Source organism: Molossus molossus, unplaced genomic scaffold (assembly GCF_014108415.1).
Source record: "Molossus molossus isolate mMolMol1 unplaced genomic scaffold, mMolMol1.p scaffold_m16_p_3, whole genome shotgun sequence".
NCBI lineage: Eukaryota > Metazoa > Chordata > Mammalia > Chiroptera > Molossidae > Molossus > Molossus molossus.
Window position 1 is genome coordinate 128,994,836 of NW_023425366.1, and position 26,697 is coordinate 129,021,532.

The following is a 26,697-nucleotide window of genomic DNA, read 5'->3' on the forward strand; positions in this document are numbered from 1 at the left end:
CGGTTCGATTCCTGGTCAGGGCACATGCCCAGGTTGTGGGCCTGATCCCCAGTGGGGGCGTGCAGGAGGCGGCCAGTCTATGTTCTCTCTCACTGATGTTTCCATCTCTCTCTCCCCCTCACTTCCTCTCTCTAAAATCAATAAAGAAAATAATGTTTTTAATTTAGAAAGAAAATACAAAGGAAATGTCTACAGCTAACACAGAGGAACTGCGGGAAGGAAACGGGAGGACGGGAGGAATGAATTCGAAGGTGCGCCACACGTCTAACAGGAGCTGCCGGAAGGAAAAAGTAGAGAAAACAGAAAAAAACACTCAAAGATATGATGGCTGAGAATTTTCCAGAATTGATTAAAAAAAGCATTAATCCTCAGATCTGGGAAACAAAATGTGTTCTGATCAAAATAAAAATAAAACGAATGCACACTTTAGATCCACTGTATTGAAATGACAGACCACCAAAGACACAGTCCGAAGCAGCCAGAGGTAAAAGACACATTTACCTTCAGATTTCTCAGCAACTCTACGGAAGTTCGAGAGACTCTGGAAGTACTCTCTCCAGGATCAAGGGAGAGTAACTGCCAATTCTATCAGTGCCCACAGCCTAGAATTCCGTACTGAGATAACTAATAATCAAGAATGAAGGCAAAATAGAGACATTTTCAGAAAAAAGGACACAGAATGTCCCAGTGGAGACGGCACTGAAGGGCATGCCTTAGTGGATGGAGCTGGACTCAGAAGGAGGAAATCAGTGACAGACATCATGGTGAAAAGGAACTCGGAAACTTCCAGATAAATCTACATAGATGCTGACTATTTCTTTCTTTATTTATTTTGTTACTCCTCACCCGAGGATATTTTTTTCCCCATTGATTTTGGATAGAGTAGAAGAGAGGGGGGGAGAGTGAGAGAGAGAGAAACACCGATGTAAGAGAGAGACACATGGCTCTGGCTGGTTTGGCTCTGTGGTTAGAGTGTCAACCAGTGGACCACAAAGACCTGGGTTCAGGTACCGCTAAGGGCACATATTTCGGTTGCAGTTTGTCCCCGGCCCCAGGTGGGGTCGTGTGGGTGGCAACCACTCGATGTGTCTCTCTCACATTGATGTTTCTCTCTCTCTTCCACCCTCTCTCCCTCCTGCTCTATCTGAAGATAAATGCAAAAATGTCCCTTGCTGAGGATAAAGAAAAAGAGAGAGACACCTCAATTGGTTGCCTCCCGTACCACCCTGACCAGGGCTGAGGATCAAACCTGCAACCCCGGTACGTGCCCTTGACCGGAATTGAACCCAAGATCCTTCAGTCCATGGGTCGACGCTCTAATTGCTCAGCCAAACCGGCCAGGGCAATGTTGACTATTTTTTAAAAAGGAAATAATAATGACAATAGGATTTGGGTAGGTAACAAGAAGTTGTAAATAAAATCCCAGACAAAGCTGACAGGAAGCAGTATACTAAGTTCTTATATTTTGTGGAAAGAAGGTAAAATATTGATAAATTCTGGACTCTTACGTTAAAATTGTAAGGACACCCCTAAGAGAACATGAGTAGAACAGGTCACCTGAGGGGCGGGGTGGCTTTGGGGCTGGCCCAACGCGGAGCAGAGGAGGGAATGTGAGGGGAGCCTCTGGGGAGTGTCCTCCACTCCAGAACTGGGGTGTTTCTCCTTGGGGTGAGGAGGGGGTGCAGGGAATGGTGAGCACACACACTCCACGGCGAGGTGACTGTGTCGCCCCCAGTGCGCCAGCAGCTCATTTTCAGTCTCTGTGCACCCCGACACTGTGAACACGGTCCTATCGTGGGGATCCTGTGGGGACCTGCAGAAAAGCAATGACAGACTGGGCTGCAGGTGACCTCCCGACAGGAGCAACAGGGGAAGAAGTGGCAGGGGTGCAAGGTAAGGAGGAGCCCCGTGCCCTTGGACCCGAGGCCACACCCTCACTGGGCAAAGCTGGCCCACAGTTCTGATGTCAAAGGCCACGTGGACACGACACAGCCACTTCAGCTTCCTGTGCTCCAGTGTTGTCATGGAAACGGACTCTGATTGACTGGGGAGGGAGAGGAATATGGATTTGCTGCTCCACTCGTCTAGGCATTCACTGGTTGGTTCTTGCATGCGCCCTGACCAGGGATCAAACCTGAAACCTGGCACATTGGGACGACAGTCCAACCAACAGAATTGCCCAGCCAGGGCGGAAACCGACTTTGGAGTAAATGTTAAAGGTTACTTTTTGCCTTATTCTGTGCAACTCTTCAGAAAGTGACCATTTTCTTTAAATTAAGACGACCATATTTACACCACATTTACACCTTAAGGCAGTCAATTTCCATCATAATAAGATGAATTCTCTAAAAAAATGCTGCCTGTGTGTATTTGACAATTTGAGGGGCATAGGAACAGGGTATCACCTTCTCAGGGAAACACTGATTCTAACTCACTGCAGGGGCTCTCAGCATCTTGGGGTGAAAGGGAGAAAACCCGGGTGTCATCTTTAAAAAAAAAGCACAGAATATGCTGCCTTGAGTCAAAGACAAAACGTGGCGTGGACTCGGCCTGGGAAGGAACTCCCACCGAGCCCAGAGTCTCCCTGGCTGCTGTGAGTATTCTTCCAGGGACCACAGGCGGGCGGGCGGCAGGCCATTCCGAAGGGGGCAGAAAAGGCTGTCGCACTCCTCACTGTTGGGATTGCGTCCTTCTCCAGGCCCCTCCCAGACTGCCTGAGCCTGTGGGGCTCCCGCTGCCCCTGGGCCGGTAGGGGTGCCCTGTGTTCCTGAGGGTGCAGGGAGCTGTGCTCAGCCCTGCCCTGTCCGCCTCAGGGAAACACACACTTGTTCACTCAACAACCAGTTTCCAGGCCACTGGGCGTGTGGCGCTTTCCTAGGCACAGAAGAGGCAGCCAGAGGCAGGTCTGTGCATCACTCCTGGAGGGCACAGGTGCCTACGATGTTCAATGTCGCAAGGAGTGCGTCTGCAGGGCCGCCGAGCGCCACGCAGCCTGCACGGAGTCGCCACGCTGAGTGCAGCTCACAGAGGTGACACGGTGGCCGGTGTGCAGTGGGTATGGGTGGGGGCTCATGGCTGGCAACGAAGGATGACATGGAGCAGTGCCGGGCCTCGGTGGCGCAAACAGAAGGCCAGTACCACCACGCCTGGGCCCTGTGGTGATGAGACCAAGGTGGCTTTCCTGAAAAGACAGCATTCCCCGGACTCCTTCCCAGGTTGCAGTGGTACTAGGACACCTCGCAGACGCCTGTCCCACGCACCCTACCCGCTGACATGAGGAAGAACAACTCTCCAGGAGCCACCTGTCTCTGCACCCCACCGTCCTCTAGACCGAGGGGTCCTCTCTCCACCCCACTCCTGCCCTTCCTGCGCCCTGCCCTTGCACAGAGGGGCTGCGGAGCTCCCACCGGCTGTCAGCAGCTGTGGACATCTGATCAACAGCTCTTCCAACGATTTCTCCCCAGCAAGACTCTGGCCCGAACTGTTCAGCTACAACTCACCTGGACTCAACGAAACAAGGAATCAAAGCAGCCAAAGGGGCAATGGGTGCTTTATGATTTTAAGGACTCATTTGGCAGGAGAGACGAACTGTTGGAAAAGCCTCTGATCCCATGCCGCAGCCCTTGTACCTAGGGTGACGCTCGGTGAGTCTGCTGGGGACACACTGCGAAGGAATCTGTAGCGCTGGGAACCGGCACCCCGGGACGGCACACCCCGAGTCCAGCATCTCGGCGGAGCTCTGTTCAGAGAACTGCAAGCAGATGGCAGGTCTCACAGTCCAGGTCTCCAAGTTCAGTCACTCACATGCAACCCCCCCAATTCTGGCCATGTTCTTGCATTGTTACTTTATAGTTTTCTTTAAGAGCCACTCGGAACACACAGATCTAATCTAACTCTCTAATTCACACATCGAAACAGTAAAAGTACTCAGGTCATTCACCCAAGTCGGAGGCAGGTTGATGAACTTACTGGAACTAGAACATGGGTTCCCTGACCAAGAATAAATGCGCTGGACTAAGTGTCCTTTCCTCATGGGCTACTGAGCATCACTTACCCCCTTCGGGGAACCAGGCTGCTGTCTTTATTCTATGAAGGTGTGGCGCTCTCCCGCCCACCCGAGGTCACCCACCTGGACACAGTGCGTGAAAGAACCTGCAAGTGGCTGGCTGCCCTGGCACTGTGCCTTGGGCACCGGTCTGGAGGAGAAGGCCTGGTCTGAAGCAGCCAGAGCAAGCAAAGGCCTGACTGACATGTTTTAGCAAGAGACCAAGATAGGACTGAGCATCTGATCTTCTGTCCAGACTCTGCTCAACCTGAAAAACTGAGTTATCAGTACTTGGGGTGAGGAGGGGGTGCAGGGAATGGTGAGCACACACACTCCACGGCAGCAAATCAGATCCTTGTGGGGGTGGGGGTGGGGTGCGTAGTTCCTGGTCCTTCAGGTCTGAGAGCCGGGCTTCTCCCTGAGCTGGTGAGCAGGAGTGTGCTGATACACTGTCTCAGATACATCGCGTTCTCTTCCCACAGCGCCCTCGGACTTCAGCGGCACGGTGCTGGACAGTTCCCGGGACGCCCACAGCGCCCTTGCTGGAGGGCCTGGTCAGTCTTCTGGGTCCATCCCAGGGCTTTACCCAAGGCCAAGGTGCCTGCTTGTCTCTCGCGCAGGCAGGCAGAGGCACGAGGAGGAAAACACCTTTGGAAAAATTCTCAGCCAGCGAGCTGAGCCGTCTGGAGGGACAATTCTGAGGCACTTTCCAGAGGATTCCCTAGCAGCCCTCAGACTCCCCAGCAGGCCCGGTCCCAGTCTCGCAGTGCCAAGCAGCTATGGGAAGGGACCGCCCCTTTTCCCTGTGTCCCCCTGCCAGTCCACTGCTCTAGCCTCCAGGGATCACCTCCTAAAGGGACTACTTGCTCTCCCAGTCCTGTCCCCGGCTCTGGTTTCAGGGCAATCCAAACTCAGACCTGTGTAAGGTCGAGAGTGTCAATGTCCCGTGAAGTCCTGACGAGAAGCCAGTGTGTGTCATGCTGGGGAGAGGTGAGGCCCGCCCCGCCCCACTGGACGAGGGCACTCCTCCTGGGGACAGAGGGGCAATGAAGGAAGGCTCGATGGTGGGACGGGAAAGAGAAGGGAGGCTGTCAATAAGCATGAGACGAGACTTTACATCCAGCCCACAATAAGAAACACTGCAAATAAACCCAGTAATTCCAGGATGTAAAAGATGATTATAATACCGGCTTCAACTTCCCTCCCCACCTCCCTGGTCCTTATGTTAATGACAAAAATAGGAGAGATTTGTGCTGGCACTGGAGCTGGGGACATGTTTAACCCATGCCAGGAGTTCCAAGACGTTACAAGATGTAACAGCCACGAGACCACAGCAGCCAAGACATGGAAACAGCCCCAGTGCCCACTGACAGACGAACCGGTGTATACAGTGGGATGTTATCCAGCCATGAGAACAGTGGCTGAAATAATGAGAAATCCTGCCATTTGTGACAATGTGGATAGATCTTGAGTTATTATGCTAAGTAAAATAAGGACGAATACTGCATGATTTCACTTATATGTGGAATATATTTATTTATTTATTTGCCTCCCCCCAAAAAATGGGAGAATATATGTGGAATATATTTTAAAACGAACAAAATAACTCACAGAGGCTGACAACAGGTGGGTGGTCAGCAGAGGGAAGGGTGTGGAGGGAGGGCAAACAGGTCCAGGGTGTCAACTGCACGGTGCCGACAGAAGCCAGACTTCGGGAGGTGAGCGTGCTGTGGTGTGTACAGATACCAGATTATGTCGCACACTTGAAACTTACATAATGTTATAACCAGTGCCCCCTCAATAAAGAAAAGGGAAAAAGAATTCTCCACTAATTTAATAACAGAGTCAGGAGAGGAAGGAATGAACAACGAAAATGAACAAAATAAATGAGAGAAAAATGTCCAAATATCTTGACAATCGGAACACATAAATAATGTAAACTCTTTTGTTGAGATGATTATCAGACTAGATAAAAATACAAAAAAGCCAGCCAAATTCTATTTGCCCACCAGAAACATGTCTGGATGATAGGACAGTAAAAGGCAACCCAGCTCAGCATCCCTCATCATGAAGCCTCCTCTTTCTAAAAAAAAGAAAGAAAAATCTCCAGCAGGAAAAACAAATAAAATTTGAAAATAAATACAAATGGGCAATACACATTTTTAAATAGCTACTCAAACCTTTTCAGAGTCAAAGGAGGCCGTCCCCTGCGTTAGACTGCAAAGCCGAACGGGCCCAGGGTTGACAAGGGCGGGCAGACAGATGCCCAGGCTGTGCCCACGAGGGTGTGGAATCTGTCAGTCTGCACAGGAACCTGGGTGCTTGTTTTTAAACGTATTCTCACACCCCAGATTCTTCTGCGAGAGATTTATCCTGAGCCAGGGAAACAGACAAAAACGCTTTCTGCTGTCATTGTTATTTTTAAATAGTAAAGTGTGGGAACAGTCTTACCATCCATCAATAGGAGATTTGGTGAAATGGGTAACGGTGTAGCTGCAGAACTAAATGCCGCGTAAGCATCTAAAACGATTCTGTGGATCCTCACTTAGTCACGAGAGGACATCCATGTCATGGTGTCAGATGTACTGCAAGTTATAAATGATGTATACGACATATAACACATACATGTATGTATCTATGTACGAAAGGGAATGGTAAAAAGCAAAATTCTAATAGTGGTTACAACCAGAAGTACAATTTTAGGTAACTTTCTAATTCTTTTATCAATTTCCTAAATCTTCCACAGTATGCAATTCCTATTTTAATTTTCAGAGAATATACTGACCTGGCTCAGGAACACATAGAGGCTGTGGTGAGGACTCTCCCTCCTGAACCCAATTTCACCCCTGGAAACTGCGGTCGTTAGTTTCTTATGTAGCCTTTAAGAATTGATGTCCGCATAAACGACAAAATCTGAGTATATATTATTCCTTTCCACCCTTCTCCACAAAAGATAATACACATTCCTCACTTTGTTATTTTTTTAAATGTTTTTATTGGTTCTTGAAAGAGAGAGGAAGGGAGAGAGAGAAACATGGATCGGCTGCCTCCTGCACGCCCCCCACTGGGGATCGAGCCTGCAACCTGGCATGTGCCCTGACCTGGAATGGAACCGGACCTCTCAGTCCATGGAATAACACTATCCACTGAGCCACACCGGCCGGGCATTCACCTTGTTATTTTCAACTGGATGATGTACCTTGAGAACTTTCCGTGTCGGTGTACAGGTATTTATCTACTATGTGGCCTCGCACCATGTGGATATACCTGTATTTGCTTCATTGCTTACTTATTTGCTTATAGATAAATCATTATCAGAGAAAGTACAAGTATTTACATGTTTGGGACAACGGTGACCATAACAGATGTCAGACCACTTGATATGTAGTACGATCATCATTTCTGAAATAGGTTACTGTGAATAACCAAGCAGACCAGTGACTATGGGAAAAGCAGTTTCCCTCGGAAGCTGGTCGGAGGGTGGACCCCTCCAACGCGTCTGTGCACGTGTCCTCTGCTCTCCTGTGTCCCAACTGCCACCCTCCCCATCAGTCAGTGTCCCCATCACTGTTAAGTCACTTCCTGGTCACGCCCCGCCTCTCGACCCCCTCCTGCTATACAGGCTCCTGCGTTACTGCAGCCACACAGGTTGGTAACACCCCCATTTTTGCCTCCAGCCCAGGCGGCTTCCAAGCAGTGTCTGAGTCACCTGAGGAAAATACACCCACTCAGACTCATGCAGTGAAACCCAGGGTTTGTGAAAGGTCCCAGGGGCACCCTGTGGCCTCGCGTGCCAGCCGGTTCCAGGGGCACGGGAAGTGCGGACAAGGCCAGCGGCCCGCCGCGCACGACGCCTGGAGCGGACTCTGGCAGGCAGGCGCGGGTCCCGGTGCTTGACCAAGTCCTGGCTGGGAAGAGGAGACCCGGGGCCTCTCCCGGCCGGGGGCTGCTTCCCCAGCTCCGGTTGGAGAGGGTTCATTTCAGGAGCTTTCTGTCCTGCCGAGTTGGCTCAGGGTGCAGGGTGGCGAGGGCGGGGGTGCGTGCAGCTCAGTCCTGAGGCCAGTTACAACCAGACGACGTGCAGTCAGGAGACCGGACCGCCGGGCTGTAGGCCTGTGCTGGCCCCGCGGCCCGGCCATGGTGGCGTCTTCTGGACCGTGGAGTGTGGTGTGGGATGTGGAAGATGCAAAGACCAGCATATTCTTGGTTCTAACTCACCAAAAGGATAGAGGTTAGGAGGCTTGTGAACTCGAAAAGTTTGGGAGCTGGGTCTCTTTGACAATTAGGAATTGCTCTTCTGAGGGGTGCCTGATGCCTTCAGTAGCTGAGTTGTATGATCGTGGTTTTTATTTTTTTAATTTTTAAATTATTCTTTTTAATCCTCACCTGAGAACATGTTCATTGATTTTTGAGAGGGGGAAAGGAAGGAGAGAGGAAGTTACAGAGAGAGAGAGAAACACTGACGTGAGAGAAACATTGGTAGGTTGCCTTCCACCCCCACCCTGACCAGGTCCAGCCTGCAACCTGGGCATGTGCTCTGACCAGGAACAAACCCATGACTTTCCATTGTATAGGATGACGCTCCAGCCAACGGAGCCACACCAACCAGGGCACGTGGATATCTTAAAAATAAAGTTTTACTTTTTATTTTATATATTAAAATATCTTACAGTAAGATAGACTTTTTTTTTTTTTAGGTAGGGAGAGAGAGAAAAACATCAACGTGAGAGGGACACATCAACTGGTTGCCTCCCGCATGACCCCGACCAGGGCTGGGGATGAACCAAAACCGAGGTACATGCCCTTCGCTGGAATCAAACCTGGGACTCATTGTTCCACGGGCCGACACTCTCACAGTTAGGCTAACCGCTGAGCCAAACCAGCCCAGGCAGGACAGACTTTTTACTGCCGTTCAGCTCCATGAATTTTAACACGTATGGATTCATGTGACCACCACACAGTCAGGGAACAGAATAGTCCACAGCCCCCAAATCCTGCCTGCCTCCTGATGGTCACACACGGCGCCCACGCCCGCCCGGAACCCCTGGAGCCCAGTCTGCGGCGGGAGTTCTGCAGCGGCGTGGTACGCACACCCTTCTCCACTCAGCACAAGGCCTTTGAGATTTGTCCAAGTCACAGTTCTTTTAAGAAACAATAAATAAAGGTTCACTTGGGTCACTTAAGTTGGAATTGTAAGGAAACTTGGGTTCGGCCTCAGATAGTATCTTAAAGAGCACATATTGCAAATTATCAAATCCAGAGTCCAGATAAAATTATGCAAAACTGATCCTGGAGAAGGATCTAAAAATACCGCATGGCTGGATCCGTGCCTCCCACTCTGCCAGGCGCCCGCCGTCCCCCAGCACCCACTGATCTGCGATGTAAACGGCAGGTACAGCTCTGCAACCCCCCACCCCAGCTGCTGGTGGACCGTGACACCCAAGGGTGATGAAATAACCCAGTGACATCAAATGGGAAGGGTCTGGGTGGGCAGGTCCGCGCCTCCCAAGTGTGGGGCAGGGACCAGGAGTGGTTAACAAACGTTTGATGGCACAGGGAGGTGACTGAATGCCACGGAATCACTTCATTAGGGAATAATTATCTTTCCTTTTTCATTCTATTCAAATTGTTGGATTACCTCATGGAGAAAGTCTTAGGTGCTGAAATGTCGCTAACTCCTCTCTAACAGTTTTGATTCTCTCTCTTTAACGGAAAAAGGAGGCTGTCTCGGGCAGAACCCAGGATCAGGCTGCAATTTAGTTGCATTGTTTGGTTTTTACAATTACTGTATTTCCAGCAAGTGATGATGCTCCTTTAGGACAGTGATGTAAAGTTTCATGTTTAAGTAAGTAAGGTAAATAAAAAGTTATGAGTGGGCTTCCATACCGTGTAAAGTTAAGTATTTGTAGGTACATCCAAAATGAAATCGTGAAGACGGCACCCAAATGATGGAAGGCCGGGAGCAATGTGTCAGATTTTAGATAGAACTTCGATGACACTGATGGACAGACTGCCCCAGAGGCAAGACCAGGCCTGCACGACCACCCGGCTCTTGCACGCATGCAGGCCCTCAGTACTGACCACGCGGCCAACCCCGGGGACCCCCGCTCACGTCGCAGCTCGGCTAGCTCCCTCTGGAGGGGTGCCGCCTTCTTTCTCCCTCGGGCTCTTCTCCCTCTGGCCTCCTCTGCACCACTCTCCCCAGGCTCCTCTGTTCTTCCAGGCTGGTCTTTAGGTCCAGCCCTCACCTCTCCTTGCTAGCAAGACTCCACACTCCAGGTTGGACTTCTACCTACACCGACTGCCACGACAAAGAGGTGTTCGCCTTCCTGCAAGCACCTTCATCCCCAAAACACGTACCTCTACCCAACGGTGACTGAAGCCAGAGGTGCACTGTGAGCTGGGCCATGAAGCAGCTTGGAGCGGTGAGGGCACTGGGCATCCTCGGACTCCGGGCACGAGCGTGAATGGCAGTGAAGAGAGTAGGGACTCGGGCTTCCACCCGGGTGGCAGTTCTACTTCCAAATGGAGTTTCTTCAAGCATGGGTCATCCTGGCTCAGGATCTTCACCCCACTGGCCCGGAAGACCTCACCTTGACAGAGGCCCACCTTGTGCCTTGTCTTCGGGCATGCCCCCAGCTCAGTGACGGTCATACCTCCTTCAAGCACAGCCCAGGATGGGGGACCCACACGTACTCATGATGCAGAATCACTACAGCCACTCAGGAGGTAGGGAGCTGGCACCCTCGTCTCCCAGACGAAAGCCAGCTCAGAGGGGAAGCGGCCCCACAGCTGTAAGAGCCGGAGGCAGGACGAGCAGGCTGCTGCTGAGGCAAACCTCTCAGTCACGAAAGGACATCTCACAGGTGACACCCAGCCCGCCAACGTGTCCTTTTGGGTCCACGGGTGTTCTATAAAAGTCGTGAGTCAGTGAGACACAATTATAAACTGACAGTTCACATTTTTAAAAATGCCACATTTTGAGCTTTTTTCCTTAAAAGCAACACAATAAAACCTAGAAGATCTGGCAATACAGGGATGGCAAAAAGTCTGTTGGAACTGACGAGAGGGTGTCCCCTCTAAATGAGACAAGTACCCTGCACTGAGACCAGCACTCTCTCTAAATGGGACTTGTCTAAATGAGACGATTCCTCCTCCCTAATGTCCCACAGCCAACTTCATTTATTCATGTTCATGCCCACAGGGTCCCTGAGGATGTTGACTGTGGGGCCATCACTCCTCCAAACTGCTTCTCCACGGGGCAGCGTCTCTGTGGCTGGGTCACTGTGCCCGGCTCACAGTGCCATAGTCAGAACAGCCCCGCACTGTCCAGCCTTCTGCCCACGGCCCCGGGCATCAGTCCCCGAACAGCTGGCGGTGCTCAGACGGTCACGTGGTGGAGACACCCTCATTTGCACAGGTACATCTGAATGAAGTCCAGATTGGAGTACCTGTAAAAATGGCTTTGATGTGGTACCTCGCACAGTCACTTTGCCCGTGTCCTCCTCTTCATCCCTGGCAGGAAAGAACAATGGAAGGACTCAGGTTCCTTCCCTGCTGGAGAAAGGACGGACAGCTGGAGACCGGCCGCGTTGTCCGAGAACGTCCGGTTCACGGAGATGCTTGTGCTGCAGAAAACGTCGGCAAGGTGCTTCCAGTAGAAATGCTGCCACCACAGAGCTCTGAAATGACTTAACTCATCTTTACGGAATTAATAATTCAGGTTCCACCGTATTTCAGCCCGAAGTGGCCGTAAACTGCAGAGTTTAACCAACCACTTCTGAAAATGGGGATTGATCCTGGGAAATGCTACCCCCACTTGAAGCCATTTCGCTTGAGCAAAATGAACGCTGTTAGATGATTTCATATCTTCATTAAAACCATCAAAGCAGACACCGCGCAAAGAGGCTGCCAATGCAGAGAACACCCCCACGCTCCAGCAGCTCTGGGGAAGTCGGGAGATTCGGGTCCCAATTAGCTTGCAGGAAGCCATTGAGGTGCTCAGTTCTGCTAGAAGGAACCACACACGTAAGTCCCCTGAATCCAGCAGCTCCAGCAGGGCAGCTATGTCGCCATGCACGTGGTGAGGCGGGAAAAGAATGAGAATCCGGGTGCCGCACACGGGGTGACATGCGCCTCTTCCTGCTTTAGAGCAAAGCTGACTCACCTTCCAAGGACCTCAAGAGACTCCTTAAGCATGCTGCCTTCAGAAATGACCTCAGAGACCCCTAGAAGAGGGACGATGCCAGCTGCCACGTTGGGGGTGGTCCTGGAGCCTCTAAGCTACAGTAGAATGTCCCCTTCCCTTGGTTCGTCCAAGGACAGCTGCAGATAGATGTCTGGCCGCTCACACCAGGGGCTGCATGGGCAGTATGTCAGACTCAAACCCAGCCGTCACCTGTGAGCCTGAAAGACACCGAGCCTGGAGGGGTCATCACCACCGCCTGTGCCCCGTGCAGCCCACCGGCAGGCCCTGCAGCCGCCCACCTCTGCCTCCGCCATTCCCGTCAGAAAGGCCTCCTGACCCAATGCCCTGCTCTCATCCCCGCCCCCCACCCGGCAGCCCTCGAGAGCCTCGGGAAGGTAAGGCCATGGCTCCATAGCACCTTCCCCGCGAGTCCTTCCTGACCACCCTGTCTAAACGGCACCCTGCCCGCCTACCTCTGCCCTAGACTTTCTCCACAGCGCTTGCTTGTCACCATGAGCCACAGATGTGATACACTCACCCATGTACTTCCATCTGCTCCCCGTCCCAGGAAGTGAGCCCACAGGACGAGGAACTGCGTCTTTCGTTCCCACTGCTGTCTCCCCAGCAGAGAGCAGGCGCTCGGTGAGTGCCTGTGACCTGCTGGCTGGGTCGCTGCGCTCCCTCAGCAGTCTCGAGACCACCTGCGAACCCTAATAAAGGGCTGGGGCCAGTCTGTGGCCCTGGAACAGACCCACCGGTTCCTAGCTATCCCTCAACAACTACTGACTGAGCACCGTCTGGGTTCTGGGGACACAGGAATGAACAAGACAGACCAGACCCCTGAGCTCAGGGACTGGTCCCTAGTGTGGAGACAGGGAAACACGACAATTTTAGATTGCAGTAAGTATGAAGTAAATAAAACAAGATGACGACGGGCAGGGTGAGCCGCTGACTGGGTAGCTCAGGGCAGTGTCGTGGAGAAGGTAACATCTGAGCTGGAAATTGCTCGTGTGAAGCAGCCAGATCTGGGCAACAGCAAATGCAAGCGCCCCACAGGCCCAGCCTCCCGCAGCCTCTCTGACCACGTGGTGGGGTCCTCTGTCCCCTCGCAATGCCAGGAGCGTTCTCTCTCCCAGCGTCTTGCTATTGGACTTATTTGCCCCTTCAGCTCAGTAAAGAAGAGATCTTCTTTCTCACCTTCACTGTTCCAGGTTGGCACAGTGCCTGGCATGTAGTAGGTGGTCAACAGATGCGTGCAGAACTAATGTGACCCGAACCAAAGTTATTTTATAATTTGACTGTAAGCAAAGGTGAAATCATGGGACAAATATATTTAGAAACAACACCCTTATAAGACCACCTGTCCCCTGCAAAAGTCCTATATGCCTGCCCGGCCGGGGTGGCTCAGTGGTGGAACATCGACCCTGCACCAAGAGATCACTGGTTCGATTCCCGGTCAGGGCACATGCCCAGGTTGTGGGCCCGATCCCCAGTGGGGGGCACGCAGGAGGCGGCCAATCGATGTTCTCTCTCATCCATGTTTCCATCTCTCCCCCCTTCCTTTCCTCTCTCTCTAAAGTCAATAAAGAAAAACAATTTTTTTAAAGTCCTATATGCCCACTGAGACCCAAATAACACGCGGCCTCCCCCAGGAGTGTTCCCAGAAGCCCCCAGTGGACGGTGTCTCCTCTTCATGCTGCTGGAGCTATGCCTGTGTCTCTGTTTTGATGCCTGTGACCATGTGACTGACGCAGACATTCCCATGGACATCTGACGACCCCAGACAATGAAGACCCCGTGGCAGGATCTGCGTCCTAGTCATCTCCAGGTCCTCAGCACTTCGCTCAATAAAACTAGGATAAAAAGAAAATCAGTGACCAATAATGACAGCTAACACTTACTGGACACGTCCACATGCCAGACACTTTCTGAGCATGTGACGTGTTGGCATCACTGCCTCCTCACCACAGCCTACGGGGCGGGCAGTGCACCCCGTCCCAGCGTGCAGGCGGGCCTGAAGCGCACCTCTTGCAGGGAGCGAACCTGAGATCTCAACTCGTTCGTTCAGATGGACAGCCTGAGCCTTGGATCACTGTGTGAAATGGCCTCCCCTGGCGGCTGCCCAGGCCTCACCTCCGTTTGAGTCCATCCGTCCACGCCTCTGACTCCAGGCTGCTCTCCCCCCTCCACCGCGCCTGCGCACCTCCCCCAGCCTCGGTGTCTGTGACGCCCGGCCCAGCGGTGAGCACCGAGACAGGGGGCCCCTAAGCCAGCACGGCCCTTCTCATCGGTACTGGTGACTCTGCTCAGCGGAAGGCCAGCTTGGGGCCCCGCTCTCATGGACACCCTTAAGTTGCTTCTGTTGACAACACATGGGGATTCTGGGACAGTTTTCTCGAGTGGAGCTCCTTTCCTGCAACTAAAGAGGTATGTCCAGAGAAACAACACTGTCTCCCCTTCCTTCACCGGGCTGACACCGTCGAGAGAGCCAAGTGACCTGCCCGCCGGGGTGCTGAGGGTCCACGCGGCACACAAAGGGCCCACGCGGCACGCTCAGGGCCCACGATGGCACACTGAGGGCCCACGATGGCACGCAGAGGGCCCACGTGGCACACTGAGGGCCCACGTGGCACGCAGAGGGCCCACATTGGCACGCAGAGGGCCCACGTGGCACGCAGAGGGCCCACACTGGCACGCAGAGGGCCCACACTGGCACGCAGAGGGCCCACACTGGCACGCAGAGGGCCCACACTGGCACGCAGAGGGCCCACATTGGCACGCAGAGGGCCCACGTGGCACGCAGAGGGCCCACACTGGCACGCAGAGGGCCCACACTGGCACGCAGAGGGCCCACACTGGCACGCAGAGGGCCCACACTGGCATGCAGAGGCAGCAGAGGGCCTGGGAAGCCGGACTCAGAGACACCCTGTTCTCCGTGATCCTCGTGACATTGTTAAGTTTTGTAACTTTAAATCCTGAATCAACAGTTTTATTTCTCAATTACAGTTCACATTCAGTATTATTTTATATTAGTTCAGGTATATAGCAAAGTAGTTAGACATTCACCTACCATACAAAGTGATCCCCTCAGTACTTCGTTACCCCAAGACAGTCATCCCAAAGTCACGAGCTACATTCCCCACGCTGTGCCCCACACCCCAGGACTGCTCTGGAACCGCCACTCTGCTTCTCTCTCCTTCGCCTTCTCACCCGCCCCCCTCCCGTCCAGCAGCCGTCAGTCTGCTCTCTGCATCTGTGAGTCTGTTTCTGTTTGTTATTTTGTCCTTCAGATTCCACATGTAAGTAAAATGTGTTGTTCTCTGACCGACTTACTTCACTGAGCATCACCCTTCAGGTCCGCCCACGGCGCTGCAGAAGGTGAGACGCCCGTCTTGAGTACGGTGGAGCCCCTCCCCCTAACCTGCTGTCTGGCTTTTGCAACACCGACACCTGTGGGTCCATGGTGGCCAGGCAGACACAATCACAGGAACTGTCAACGTCCCGCCTGGCAGGGCGGCGAAGAGAGCTGGTTTTTTCCTTAAATACCTGCTATACCTTCTATTCAGGGATCCTGCTCTTCTGAAGGCTAGACTAGCTTGTAAACATTGCAAGTCAAAATACTATTTTTGTTTTTATTTATTTATTTAAAACATTTTTTTTTCTTTATTGAGTTTAGAGAGGAAGGGAGAGGGAGAGAGAGATAGAAACATCGATGAGAGAGAACATCTATTGGCTGTCTCCTGCATGCCCCCCACTGGGGATCGGGCCCCCAACCTGGGCATGTGCCCTGACCAGGAATCGAACCGGCGACCTCTTAGTGTATGGGTTGATGTTCAAACACTGAGCCACACCGGCCAGGCCAAAATACTATTTTTTTTTTGTTTTTTTTGTTTGTTTGTTTTTTTATCCTCACCAGAGGACATTTTTCCATTTTTTGTTCAGGTAGAGTGGGAGGGAGAGAGAGGAACAGAGAGAGAGAGAGAAACATCGACGTGAAGGGACACATCGAGTGGCTGCCACCCGCACAACCGACCAGGGCCGGGGACAAACTGCAACCGAGGTACGCGCCCTTAGCGGGAACCGAACCCGGGTCTCTCAGGACCGCAGGCCGACGCTCTAACCGCTGAGCCAAACGGGCCAAGGCCCAAAATACTATTTTTAAACATTTTTATTGACTTTCTTTTTTAGAGAGAGAGAGGAAGGGACAGGGAGAGAGCGCGAGCAACATGGATGTTAGAGAGACACATCGATCGGTTGCCTCCCGTATGCACCCCAGCTGGGGACTGAACCTGCAACCTGGGCATGTGCCTTGATTTGGAATGAAACTGGCAACCTTTTGGTGCACAGAACAATGCTCAACCAACTGAGCCACACCCACCAGGGCCAAAATACTTTTCTTACTGCTCATATTTGTTCGGAGTTTTCCCTTGGCTTGTCTCTCTCTATCATTAACACATCAAAGGAATGGAAAGCCAGAAACAGTGCTGGGTTTACTGAGCTGGTCTCTGCAAACTCCAGTGTGTTTACCAAGGTGCTGGTGTGCACCCCTCTGGGTAATCGTAGGTACGACAAAAGCCTACTAAATACCACTGAATCTCACAGGGAGAACATGCCTTATCCTTCCCACCTCACTTCCCATCCTCTGACGGCACCCAGAAAAAGGTCTCACATTAACATCAGGATTTCTTTAACTGCCCTTATTAGGAGTACTCCCTGACATCCTCTTTTATTTTTTTCTTTACTGATTTTTAGAGAGGGGAAGGGAGGAGAGAGAGATAGAAACATTGATGAGGAAGAACATCGACTGACCACCTCCTGCACGCCCCCCACTGGGGATCGGGCCCACAGCCTGGGCATGTGCCCTGACCAGGAATCAAACTGGGACCTCCTGGTGCACAGTCAACGCTCAACCGCGGAGCCACACCGGCCGGGCCCTAATATCCTCTTTTAAACAAAGACGGGGCAGGCTGAGAACATTCTAGTCACCCTAGGTAGCAAAAACTCAGCACTGTTTTGTTTTCAATCTGTTTATTTTTATGATTACTTCCTAATTGTGGCAAGTAATGCTAGTTTTCCATTTAGAGTGGTTTTCAAATGTTGTTTTTTTGTTAATTCTCACTTGAGGATATTTTTCCATTGATTTTTTTAGAGAGTGGAAGGGAAGGAGGGAGGGGGGAGAGAGAGAGAGATCAGCGTGACAGAGACACATTGATTGGTTGACCCCCACACAACCCCGGGGTGGGGATAGAACCTGCCATCCAGGTTCGTGCCCTTGACCAGAATCAAACCCATGACCCTTTGGACCCCAGGCTGATGCTCTAACCGCTGAGCCAAACCGGGCAGGACTGACGTTGTTTTTAAAAATATGTATTTTAACTATATTTGCCTCGTGTGTGTTGGGTTTACCAATGCAAAGCACATCTCTGGGAGGACACACAAAACAGGACGTGTGAGGGTGCTTCTGGGAAAAGGAAAGCATGGCTGGGGTGGTGGGGGAGGAGAGAGAACAGTTTCACTAAATATCCCTTGTCACTTCTGAAGTATGCCTTATGTGAACATAGTATCTATTCTAAAACATATACACCAGAGGAAAAATCATCCCAGTTCTTCCTGGGAAAATGATACCTTTTAAATGTGTTAACCAAAAACAATAAGAGATAATAACAGAGAACGTGCCAGGTTTGGGCAAACATCAGGAAGGTGGTACAAGAACGTCTGAAGCCTGAGAATGCCGTCAGAGAATGGGGGGCAATGCCCCCGCCCCTAGTTCTCTTACTCCTGGGAGCTGGTGGCCGTGGGCACTGCCGGGGAACCACTCTGAGTGCCTCTGACTTCAAAGCCTGGGAGGAGACTCCAAATGGACTCGTGTCCAAGAAATCCACGTGCCACTCAAGCCCCAGTTACCCAACCAGAACCTCTGGCCCACGTTCCCTGGAGAACATGCTCAGTAACTACCCTTGCCCCTCCTCATGCCACCTCCTGCGGAGAAAGGCCCTGGGACAGCTGCCTGGGGCCAGCAGCCAGCTGTGTGGCTTGACAGGCAGCAATTACCTCTGAAATGCTAAGTTATTTCCACTCACTGGTGGCTTTTACCCACCTCGTCAAGCTGCCCACGAACTACAAAGCCCTTCAGCCCTCAGTGCAGCGCATTAGGAGAACAAAGTGTCAGCGAGCCGGCCTGCGACAGCCTGGCACTGGGCCTGGCAGCGGTGGGCGTGTGACAAATAAATGGATGAACCTGCCCGGGGTTAGCTCTGAAGGACAGTGATTCCCACAGCAGGAGGCTGTCTGTGTGACCTTTCAGACCCCTCCAGCCGACTTCTGACCGAGCCACGGCCCCTGCGGCTGAGCCCTCCTCGTCCAGCCCGCCTCCCCCAGGTCCTGGAGTGGGCCCTGATCAACAGAGAGCCATGTGCTTCTGCCCCTCCCCACACACTCTGTCACTCAACCATTCAGAATGACCACAGGGTCTGAGCACAGGGGTTCTGCAGCCATGCAGCCCGTGCATGGAGCATCCCCAGCATGCAGGTAACGGCCCCCACTGGGCGCCGACGCTGCCAGGATCGGGCAGGACCCGGGATGCACCTGCAGACAGGTGGGCGGTCCAGCAGCATGAAGAACATGCCTCCACAGCATCGCACCTGCTGGTGGGTGTCAGTCCACACATCCCCCCGTTTCAGGACATACGCTTTCAAGTACATGGCATGGGTGACAAACACCGGAAATGGTGCGGCCCCTGGACCAGAAGAGACCCTGCTGGCTGCACAGACGAGCAGGGCGCAGGGCTCCCCGCCGAGCCAGGGAGGTCTCCAGGGTAAAAGCCACCTCTGGGGACAGGGTTTCCATCCATATGGAAGATGCTGTCTCACTGAAACTGAAACCCCATCCATGGTCAGAAACATCCTGACTTCAGAGATGCTGAAATGTGGGGAAGTATGCTTATGAGAATCTATGGTAAGTAGCAGTTTCACATTTTAACCCAGCAGCCTCAACCAGGGGCTTTGGGCTGCAAGCTCTTCCGCTGTCCCTCCAAGCTCCAGGGAGCAAAGCCAGCTCTTCAAAAAGACAGTCTGCTGGCCCGTTGCAAACGTTCGGTGTCTGACAGAAAGTGTGGGGGGACTCAGCCCCGTGTGCTCGGGTGACAGAGCTGCCGGGCGAGGGGATTGGTGGACTCGATAGTCTCATGTAATCAGCATGTGATGTCCTCCTGGATCCAGGCTGGGAAACTCCTTATGAAGAGGGATATGCATGAACAGTGTGGTAGTGTGCGAGTACACACACACACGCATCTGTGCACACTGAGCAGGCATGGATCAGTGGGTGTCACGTGAGCATGTGTGTGAGTGCACACGCAGGCATCTGTGCACACTCAGCAGGTGTGGATCCGTGTGCACACACAGGCATCTGTGTACACTCAGCAGGTGTGGATCAGTGTGTGTCACGTGAGCATGTGTGTGAGTGCACACGCAGGCATCTGTGCACACTCGGCAGGCATGGATCAGTGTGTGTTTGTGTGCGAGTGCAGACGCAGGCATCTGTGCACATTTGGCAGGCCTGGATCAGTGTGTGTGATTGTGAGTGCACACACAGGCATCTGTGCACACTCAGCAGGTGTGAATCAGTGTGTCACGTGATTGTGTGTGAGTGCACATGCAGGCATCTGTGCACACTCGACAGGCCTGGATCAGTGTGTGTCGTGTTTTGACCACTTCATTACATATGCTTCAAGTCTTCTGCATTAACTGTTTCCCTCGCCTCTGCCTTTGGTTTCACTTCTTCCTAAAGTTTGTCCTAAAGATTAATTTCTTGACTGAAATGAGCTGGATCAAGTGATGAACCTTATTCCATGTTTTTATTCTCTTATTTAGATGGTTGCCTCTGGGACAAAGACTTTGTCTTCTTTGTCTTACACCATCCACCCTGAACGAATAAATTAGCAGTGGATTGGAGCCTAAAATGTACACAACCAGCTCATCCACCAAAAGGCTGACGCGGGAGCACGGAGTCAATCGTCACTACTAACCTGCTCCTGCTGGCACGTCAGTGTGTTAGAGAAGGTTCACGTCCTCTTCACGATGCTCCCCACCCATCGCCGAAAACCAGCAAAGTGAAGAACACTTCCCACGAAACTCAGCTTCCCCAGGACTCCCAACACCACTGACAAGGCACAGCTTGTACCTCGTTATGGAAGACCCCAAGCAGTCGTCTGGGTCCCAGCCCTTGTGAACGCCAGCACCCTAAACAGTCTCAGACGGGGGGCATCCTCACATGCCGTCCTGCTGATTTTCACAAGGCGGACGGCAGGTCAGGCATCGCCCCCATTTTAAAGGTGAGCAAACTGGCCCCAGACATGTGAAGTGACTTTTTATCAATGGGGAGGGAGCAGAAATGACAATGCAATTGAAGCAGAACTGAAAGGAGAATCTGAGGCCAGCTCCTCCCCCTCTCATGGAGCTACTTTTCCAGCAATCACTGAACTCCTCAGCCCCATCCGGTGACAGCAGCCAGAGCAGAAAGGCCGTTTTGATACTAACAGCACCCAGGTGACAAAGGAGCGTTGGTGAGGTACCGCCTGAGCTGTATGTACCACAGAAGTTCCAGGCGCTGTCTCCTATGACAGTCACTGCAGACGCTCTAACGCAAGGACCTGAGCTGCAGAAAGATCACTCTGCCTCCCATCACATAGCATCCAGGGGCCATCGCATTCCCTGGCAGGTCCTATCCCAGTCCCCTCGTCAGCGTGGTCTCACTTTGCCTACCTGGCCAAGCAGCTAGCGGACCCCACCCTGCAGGCCCAGCCGTGATGTGGGGAGAAACTGAAAGAAGGGAACCAGGCAGGATGGGAGGGCGAGGTCAGCTTCCGTGAGGGAGTCTCAGAAAAATCCTAAGGGGAGGGCCCCAACGCAGAGGGCTGGGCTCTTGCTGGGTGGCCTGGCCTGGGCTGGTTCCCAAGAAGGGACTCAGGTTGGAAGCAAGGAAGGTGCAGATTCTGCCCCCAGTCTCTCTGGCTGATGGTGTTTCTTGAGCTGTATCACCCTGCCTTCAGACACTGTCACCTCGTGTTTTATCTCGGTCCACCCACAGAAAGAAATTTTTCCACTGTCCATCCAATCTGAACCTCTGGGCTCAGGAAGGTCTCCCCAGGGGCTTAGCAGGGACAAGTCACATGAGAGCCACTGCCAGGAACCCCGCAGCCCCGCTTCCGGAAAGCACAACCACCATGGTGGGCACAGAGGCGCCCTGGCCCAGTCTGCCCAGTGGACACCAGCTTTCTGGTGCAAGCTGTGCAGAGCCGTGGTCAGAGTGCTTGGATGGGAACGCATGCACACTCGTGTGCCGACGACCTCCGGTCCTAACCTCCATCAACTTGCCTTGTGACCCCATTTCACAGGCGCTCTCCTTCTGAGGTTCTAGTTTCCCATCAGTGAAACAGTAGGGGTGGCAGGCAGGGCGGAGCATCATATCACCCGCCACTCAACTTGGGGAATTCAGGAATAAAGTGAGAACGTCTCCACCATTTCTGCAACTAATGCATATTATTTGAGTGATAATCAAGGATAAAACACACACAGAGAAACATTCTGGGAATTATGGAAACACAGTCCAAATGGGGCAGTACTACCTCAGCATAGATGGCAATTCATAACCAGACCCCTGAGCTAATTGTTCTTTTAGAAACATGAAGGGGAAGGGAGGGTAAGTCAGACCATGAGACGTGGAGCTGTCAGTGTGCGTGATGTTAAATAAAACCTACCAAGATTCAGCTGAGAATTTTAGCAGAATCCAAATGTGCTATAAAAAAAAAAAAAAAAGAGGCACGGCTCCCATCGCTGAGGTTCACAGCTAAGCTGGCTTAGACTCACACATGCCAAGGTTAAAAATAAAAAGCAGCCATCCCTGAATGACACAGGCTCCGGGAAGGAAGCCTGAGGTGTGGTGCTGGTGGTGGAGAGGGGCACGCAGAGATTGCGCAGGCTATAGGTGTTATTGGGGGGCACAATATCTAGCAACCAGATGCCTAGAATTTTATTATTTTGCACTGAAAAAGCACTTCACGTTGGCAAAGGATTTCATCATGATCTCCAGCCTTCCCCTCGAGGAAACCCTGCTGTGCATGTGTGACCACGACTGACCCACTCAGGGCTCTGCTGTCCATGCACTGGCCTCCCCGGCCTGCAGTCTGGCTCCGACTCTGTCTTTGCTCTCCTCATACGCCCAGATGGGATATCTGTGAGTCACAGCCTGGACACCAGACCTGCCATTCTGGGGCACTCCACTCCACTGAGCCAACGTAATGGTGCCTGGCTGCCTCCCGAGGGCAGTACATGGGACATGACCACGGGAGGCAGACTGGCAAAGGTGATACATTGGCCCTATTGCCCCCCTTCTAGCAAATCCAGGGCCCCCTATTATGAACCCAGTGGGGTCCTTCTAATACAGGTGTTCTTTGCCCAATATATTTAGAACTTACTACTTCCTAAAGAGTTTACTTTTATAAAAATTTAAAAAATTAGCCTCAGCTATTGTCCAGCTACCATGTCACCCTCCCCAGTTCCATTTCTATGCAGACATTTCTAGAAAGTCTTCCCAGGGTCAGGCCATGTGTTATAGGGAGCCCATACATTACAACAACCCCAGGATGCCCTGATCAGCCAACACATGCGCCAGGCCTGCGCCCCGGCACTATACAGGGCTTGGGAGGTACACAGATACTGAGCAGTGGAGGCGGCCACCTCCCAAAGCTTCAGGCTATCCCCAGACACCACCAGCCTGGGAAACTATCATGCTCAGCAGTGCAGTGGAGGAGTGGACAGCCCACATATGACTGGTTGCCCCTACAACCCTGGCCATCTTCATCTGAGTGTTCCCCAGTATCCCAAAGTCCCCATCCAGGCAGCTGATCTGAAGCATCACCCGGTGTTGCACTTTGAAAGCACTTTAGAAAGCTCTAGGGAGGCAGACAGGGCAGGGGCTGCTTCCCTGCCCAGGGCGATGGATGAGAAAACATGGGCTCAGAGTTTTATGAATTTGCTCAAGCTAAGTGACAGAGCCAAGTTCAAATCCAGGCTTCCTTTCACGACTCTAAGACCAAAGTCAGGGTCAGAGGAACTGGGGTCTCAGTCCAGCAACAGCAGCAGAAACCTGGAGCTGGAAATGAACATGCAGAAGGGAGCTTTCCTGTCCTGACACCTCCAGGGAGGCCTCTCCTTCGGCCTGAACTATGGGGACGTCGCCCAAGCACAGAGCCCTGTTGCAAAGGGGCGTCCTGTTCTAACTTCCCACCCTTCTCAGGGTCCTTCAGATGCCAGGAAAGACCCGCGGAGTGTCAGGGCAGGGCTGTGAAAGGCAGCACGTGTCCTTCTTGCCCCTTCCCTGGGCACCTCGCTCCATCCCAAAGGCAGGACACCGAGTCAGCCCTCCGACTATCCCTGAGTGTGGCTAGAGCCCCCCTTCCCTCCAGGCGACTCCAGTGACAACAGCCCTTTGCGGGTCAAGAAACCGCGTGTCCAGAGAAGAAACGGAAGTTCTGGGTGAATCCATCTGCTAGCTCCCTCCCCCCCCCCAAGTGCCAGCCTGAACGCACACGACGAGCCGGCTTGAGGGAAGAGAAAACGCAGGTGTGGCTCCAGAACTTGCCGGCTGGGAACCAGGCGCGGCGCGGCCCCCTTACCTGTACCAGTCCAGCCCGCGCCCGTAGTTCCTGTCGAAGAAGTGGGGCTCCGTACCCAGGGCCCGCACGTCCGGGTGCACGCGGATAAACTCCAGCACGGCGCGCGTGCCCCCCTTCTTCACGCCCACGATGAGGGCCTGGGGCAGCCGCTTGGTGCCCAGCCGCGGGGAGCCCGAGAGGTTGGCAGCCGGGAGGCGCGGGGCGGGCGCCAGGGCGGCGGGCGCGCTGGGCGTGGGCCCCGGGGGGTCGCAGGGGCGGGACTTGGGCAGAAGTTTCTGGCCGCCCGCGCCGGGGCCGCGGAGGCAGCGGGGCGCGCGGAGCAGGCGGCTGCGGCCGAGGTCGTCGCAGCAGCACAGGAGGCTGTAGCACAGGTAAGTGCAGGACAGCGAGAGCGTGAAGGCGAAGAGCAGCCTGCGCGCCCTCCGCGGCTGAGGTGGCCCCGCGCGGCCCAGGACCCTATAGGCCATGGCTCCATGGGCCCGCGCCGGGGGGCATGGTTTCCGAGGGGGCGCGGGCGGCGGAGCTCCTGGGGCCCTGCGGCCGCCTAGAGGGCTCGAGCGGCGCTGCCGGGGCCACGCGGGTCAGCCGTGGGGGGCGCCGTCTTTTCCAGGCGCTGCCGGCCGGGGCGCGCACCATGCCCGGGGGGCCAGGGGGTGGCGGTTCTTCGGGGGACTGGCAGCAACGCCTCCACCATCTCGCCGTCCTAGGGGACGGGGCTCCTCGCGGTGGGGCGGGCCCCGGCGCTTCCTGGCCCTTGAACGCGAAGGGTTCGGAGCGCACCCGGCGCCCGAAGCCCCATCCCAGCCCGGCGGCCGTGCGGCGGTGTGGGCTGGCGGCGGGCCGCACGGTGGCGCTGGCGTGGGCCCGGTTCCGGCTCCTCGGGAAATGCCGAGCCGAGCGCGCTGCCGGCTCTATTTAAGGAGTCGCCTGACGTCAGCCGCGCGGGTCCCCGGAGCCCGCGCCCCGCCCGGGGACCTGGCCCGCCCCCCATCCGCTTATCCCCTCCAGGACACACACCCCAGGCCCCTCACGCAGGCCGCGCCCTAGGGAGCCCTGGCCAGCTTGGGCGGGGAGGGGATGGCGTGGAGGCATTTACTCCTCCAGGGGCTGGACACCCCCACACGCTGGCCTCCGACACCGAGGGGTGGGCGCCCGGGTCGAGATTGCGCCAGCATCCGGACCCAGACATTGATCGGGCGCAGACGCAAGCACTCTGCACTAATAAACGGTCCCACCGCGCTGACACACGCACGCACATACACAGATGCACACGCACCCTGACCAGGACACACCCACGTGGAGTGAGGACGGAGCAATCTCCTAACCTAGGCATAGAAACACCGACAGGACGCTCCCTTCCGCCTCCCTCCTCCAGTCTCACCAGAGACCCAGAGCCTGGAATCGGACCTCGTGCCGTTTGCGCATACATGCGCCGGACTGGGACACGCGCGCGAGACGGCGACACGCGCTCTAGACGGGATGCGTGGAGGAGCCGAGTACGAGTGAGACTCCGTGACTGTTCAAGGAGCTCCTTAGCCCACCCCCGCCCCCCACGCGCTGACTCACACCCAGGCGGCTCCCTCTGTCTCACACCCATGGAGCGTGCGCCCCCACCCGCTGTCACTCCACCTCCCACGGCCCGAGAGAGCGCGAACCCCAAAGGAGCGGACTCCGCGCCGGCGGGTTCTCTCTTAGCGGTCGCCCCCTAGCGGCGGACTGCTCGCGGGGGAGTCTTCTGGGTCCCATCAGGTCTCTCAGATCCAGGACTTTGCGGACTTCATACAGTGCCGCAGGGAGGAGGAAAGAGAGGGCCTGGAGGACTAAGGGGCATCTCCGCTTCGAATGATCCTTAAGTGACTGCCCACAGGACAATTCTCAGTGACCGTGACCAGAGCAACCTTCAGTGACCAACCCATTTAGTATCCTGAGTGATCAGAGTATTTAGTGGTCTTTAGAACAGGCCTAAATGACCATGGCCCAGAAAGGGGCTCAGTTGTCAGTCCGTGACGATGCCAAGTCACCAGTCCCAGGTGGTCACCAAGTGAGTACCCCCCATAGAATGTCTTAGTGACCACCATCTCTCCCTCATCCTCCTCCTCAACACACACACACACACACACACACACACACACACAACAGAGCATCCTTCTTCAGGGAATAACTGATGAGACTCTGTGGACCTTAGCCCAAGCCAGGGTATATTTTGTCCCCTAAACCAGGCCCATCCATGGATACTTTAGGCCAGTCCCTCTATTGCAGGTAAATGTAACTACCAAGTTTGTTTCAAGCACTCATGTGTTAACTCATTTAATATTCTCCACAACCTATTAGGTTGTTACCATTATCCCCACATTCCTTTGCTTCCTTAATAATAGAAGCTAACATTTATGGAGTACTTGTTTTGAGCCAGCAATGTGCAAATCACGTGACATGGGCTACCTCCTTTCTCTCCAGAGGGAGAGAGGTCCTGTTATAATTCCTCATTTGCAGACAGTGAGATTAAGGCTTAATGAACATACCCTCAGTAATTGACGAGCTGGGATTAAACCCAGGCAGTCTGACTCCAGGATTCAAGTTCTGTATTATAGTGCTTTGCAGTCCCCTAACTTCTTTTGACCATTCTTCATGTGATTCCACCCTAGAGCTGAACTAATTCATGTTGATCATTTTTAAAATCTGACACCGGACTGAAGGAGGAATCACAGGTATGGAGTGACAGATTCTGCAGGACTCACACCTGTCTTCTGTGAACTGTTTTGAGTGATGCCACCTATGACTGCATTATCTCTTTCT

General features: G+C 53.6%; 1 protein-coding gene across 1 annotated transcript in view; it reads right to left on the reverse strand.

Moving 5' to 3' along the window:
* The window catches only part of HS3ST2 (heparan sulfate-glucosamine 3-sulfotransferase 2), an 84,008-nt gene extending 59,607 nt beyond the window's left edge, over positions 1-24,401 (reverse strand). The window contains exon 1 of the mRNA XM_036280546.1: positions 23,905-24,401. Coding sequence (XP_036136439.1) covers positions 23,905-24,371 — 467 coding nt within the window. The 5' untranslated portion in view covers positions 24,372-24,401. The remainder of the gene's footprint in view (positions 1-23,904) is intronic.
* Positions 24,402-26,697: the final 2,296 nt, after the last annotated feature.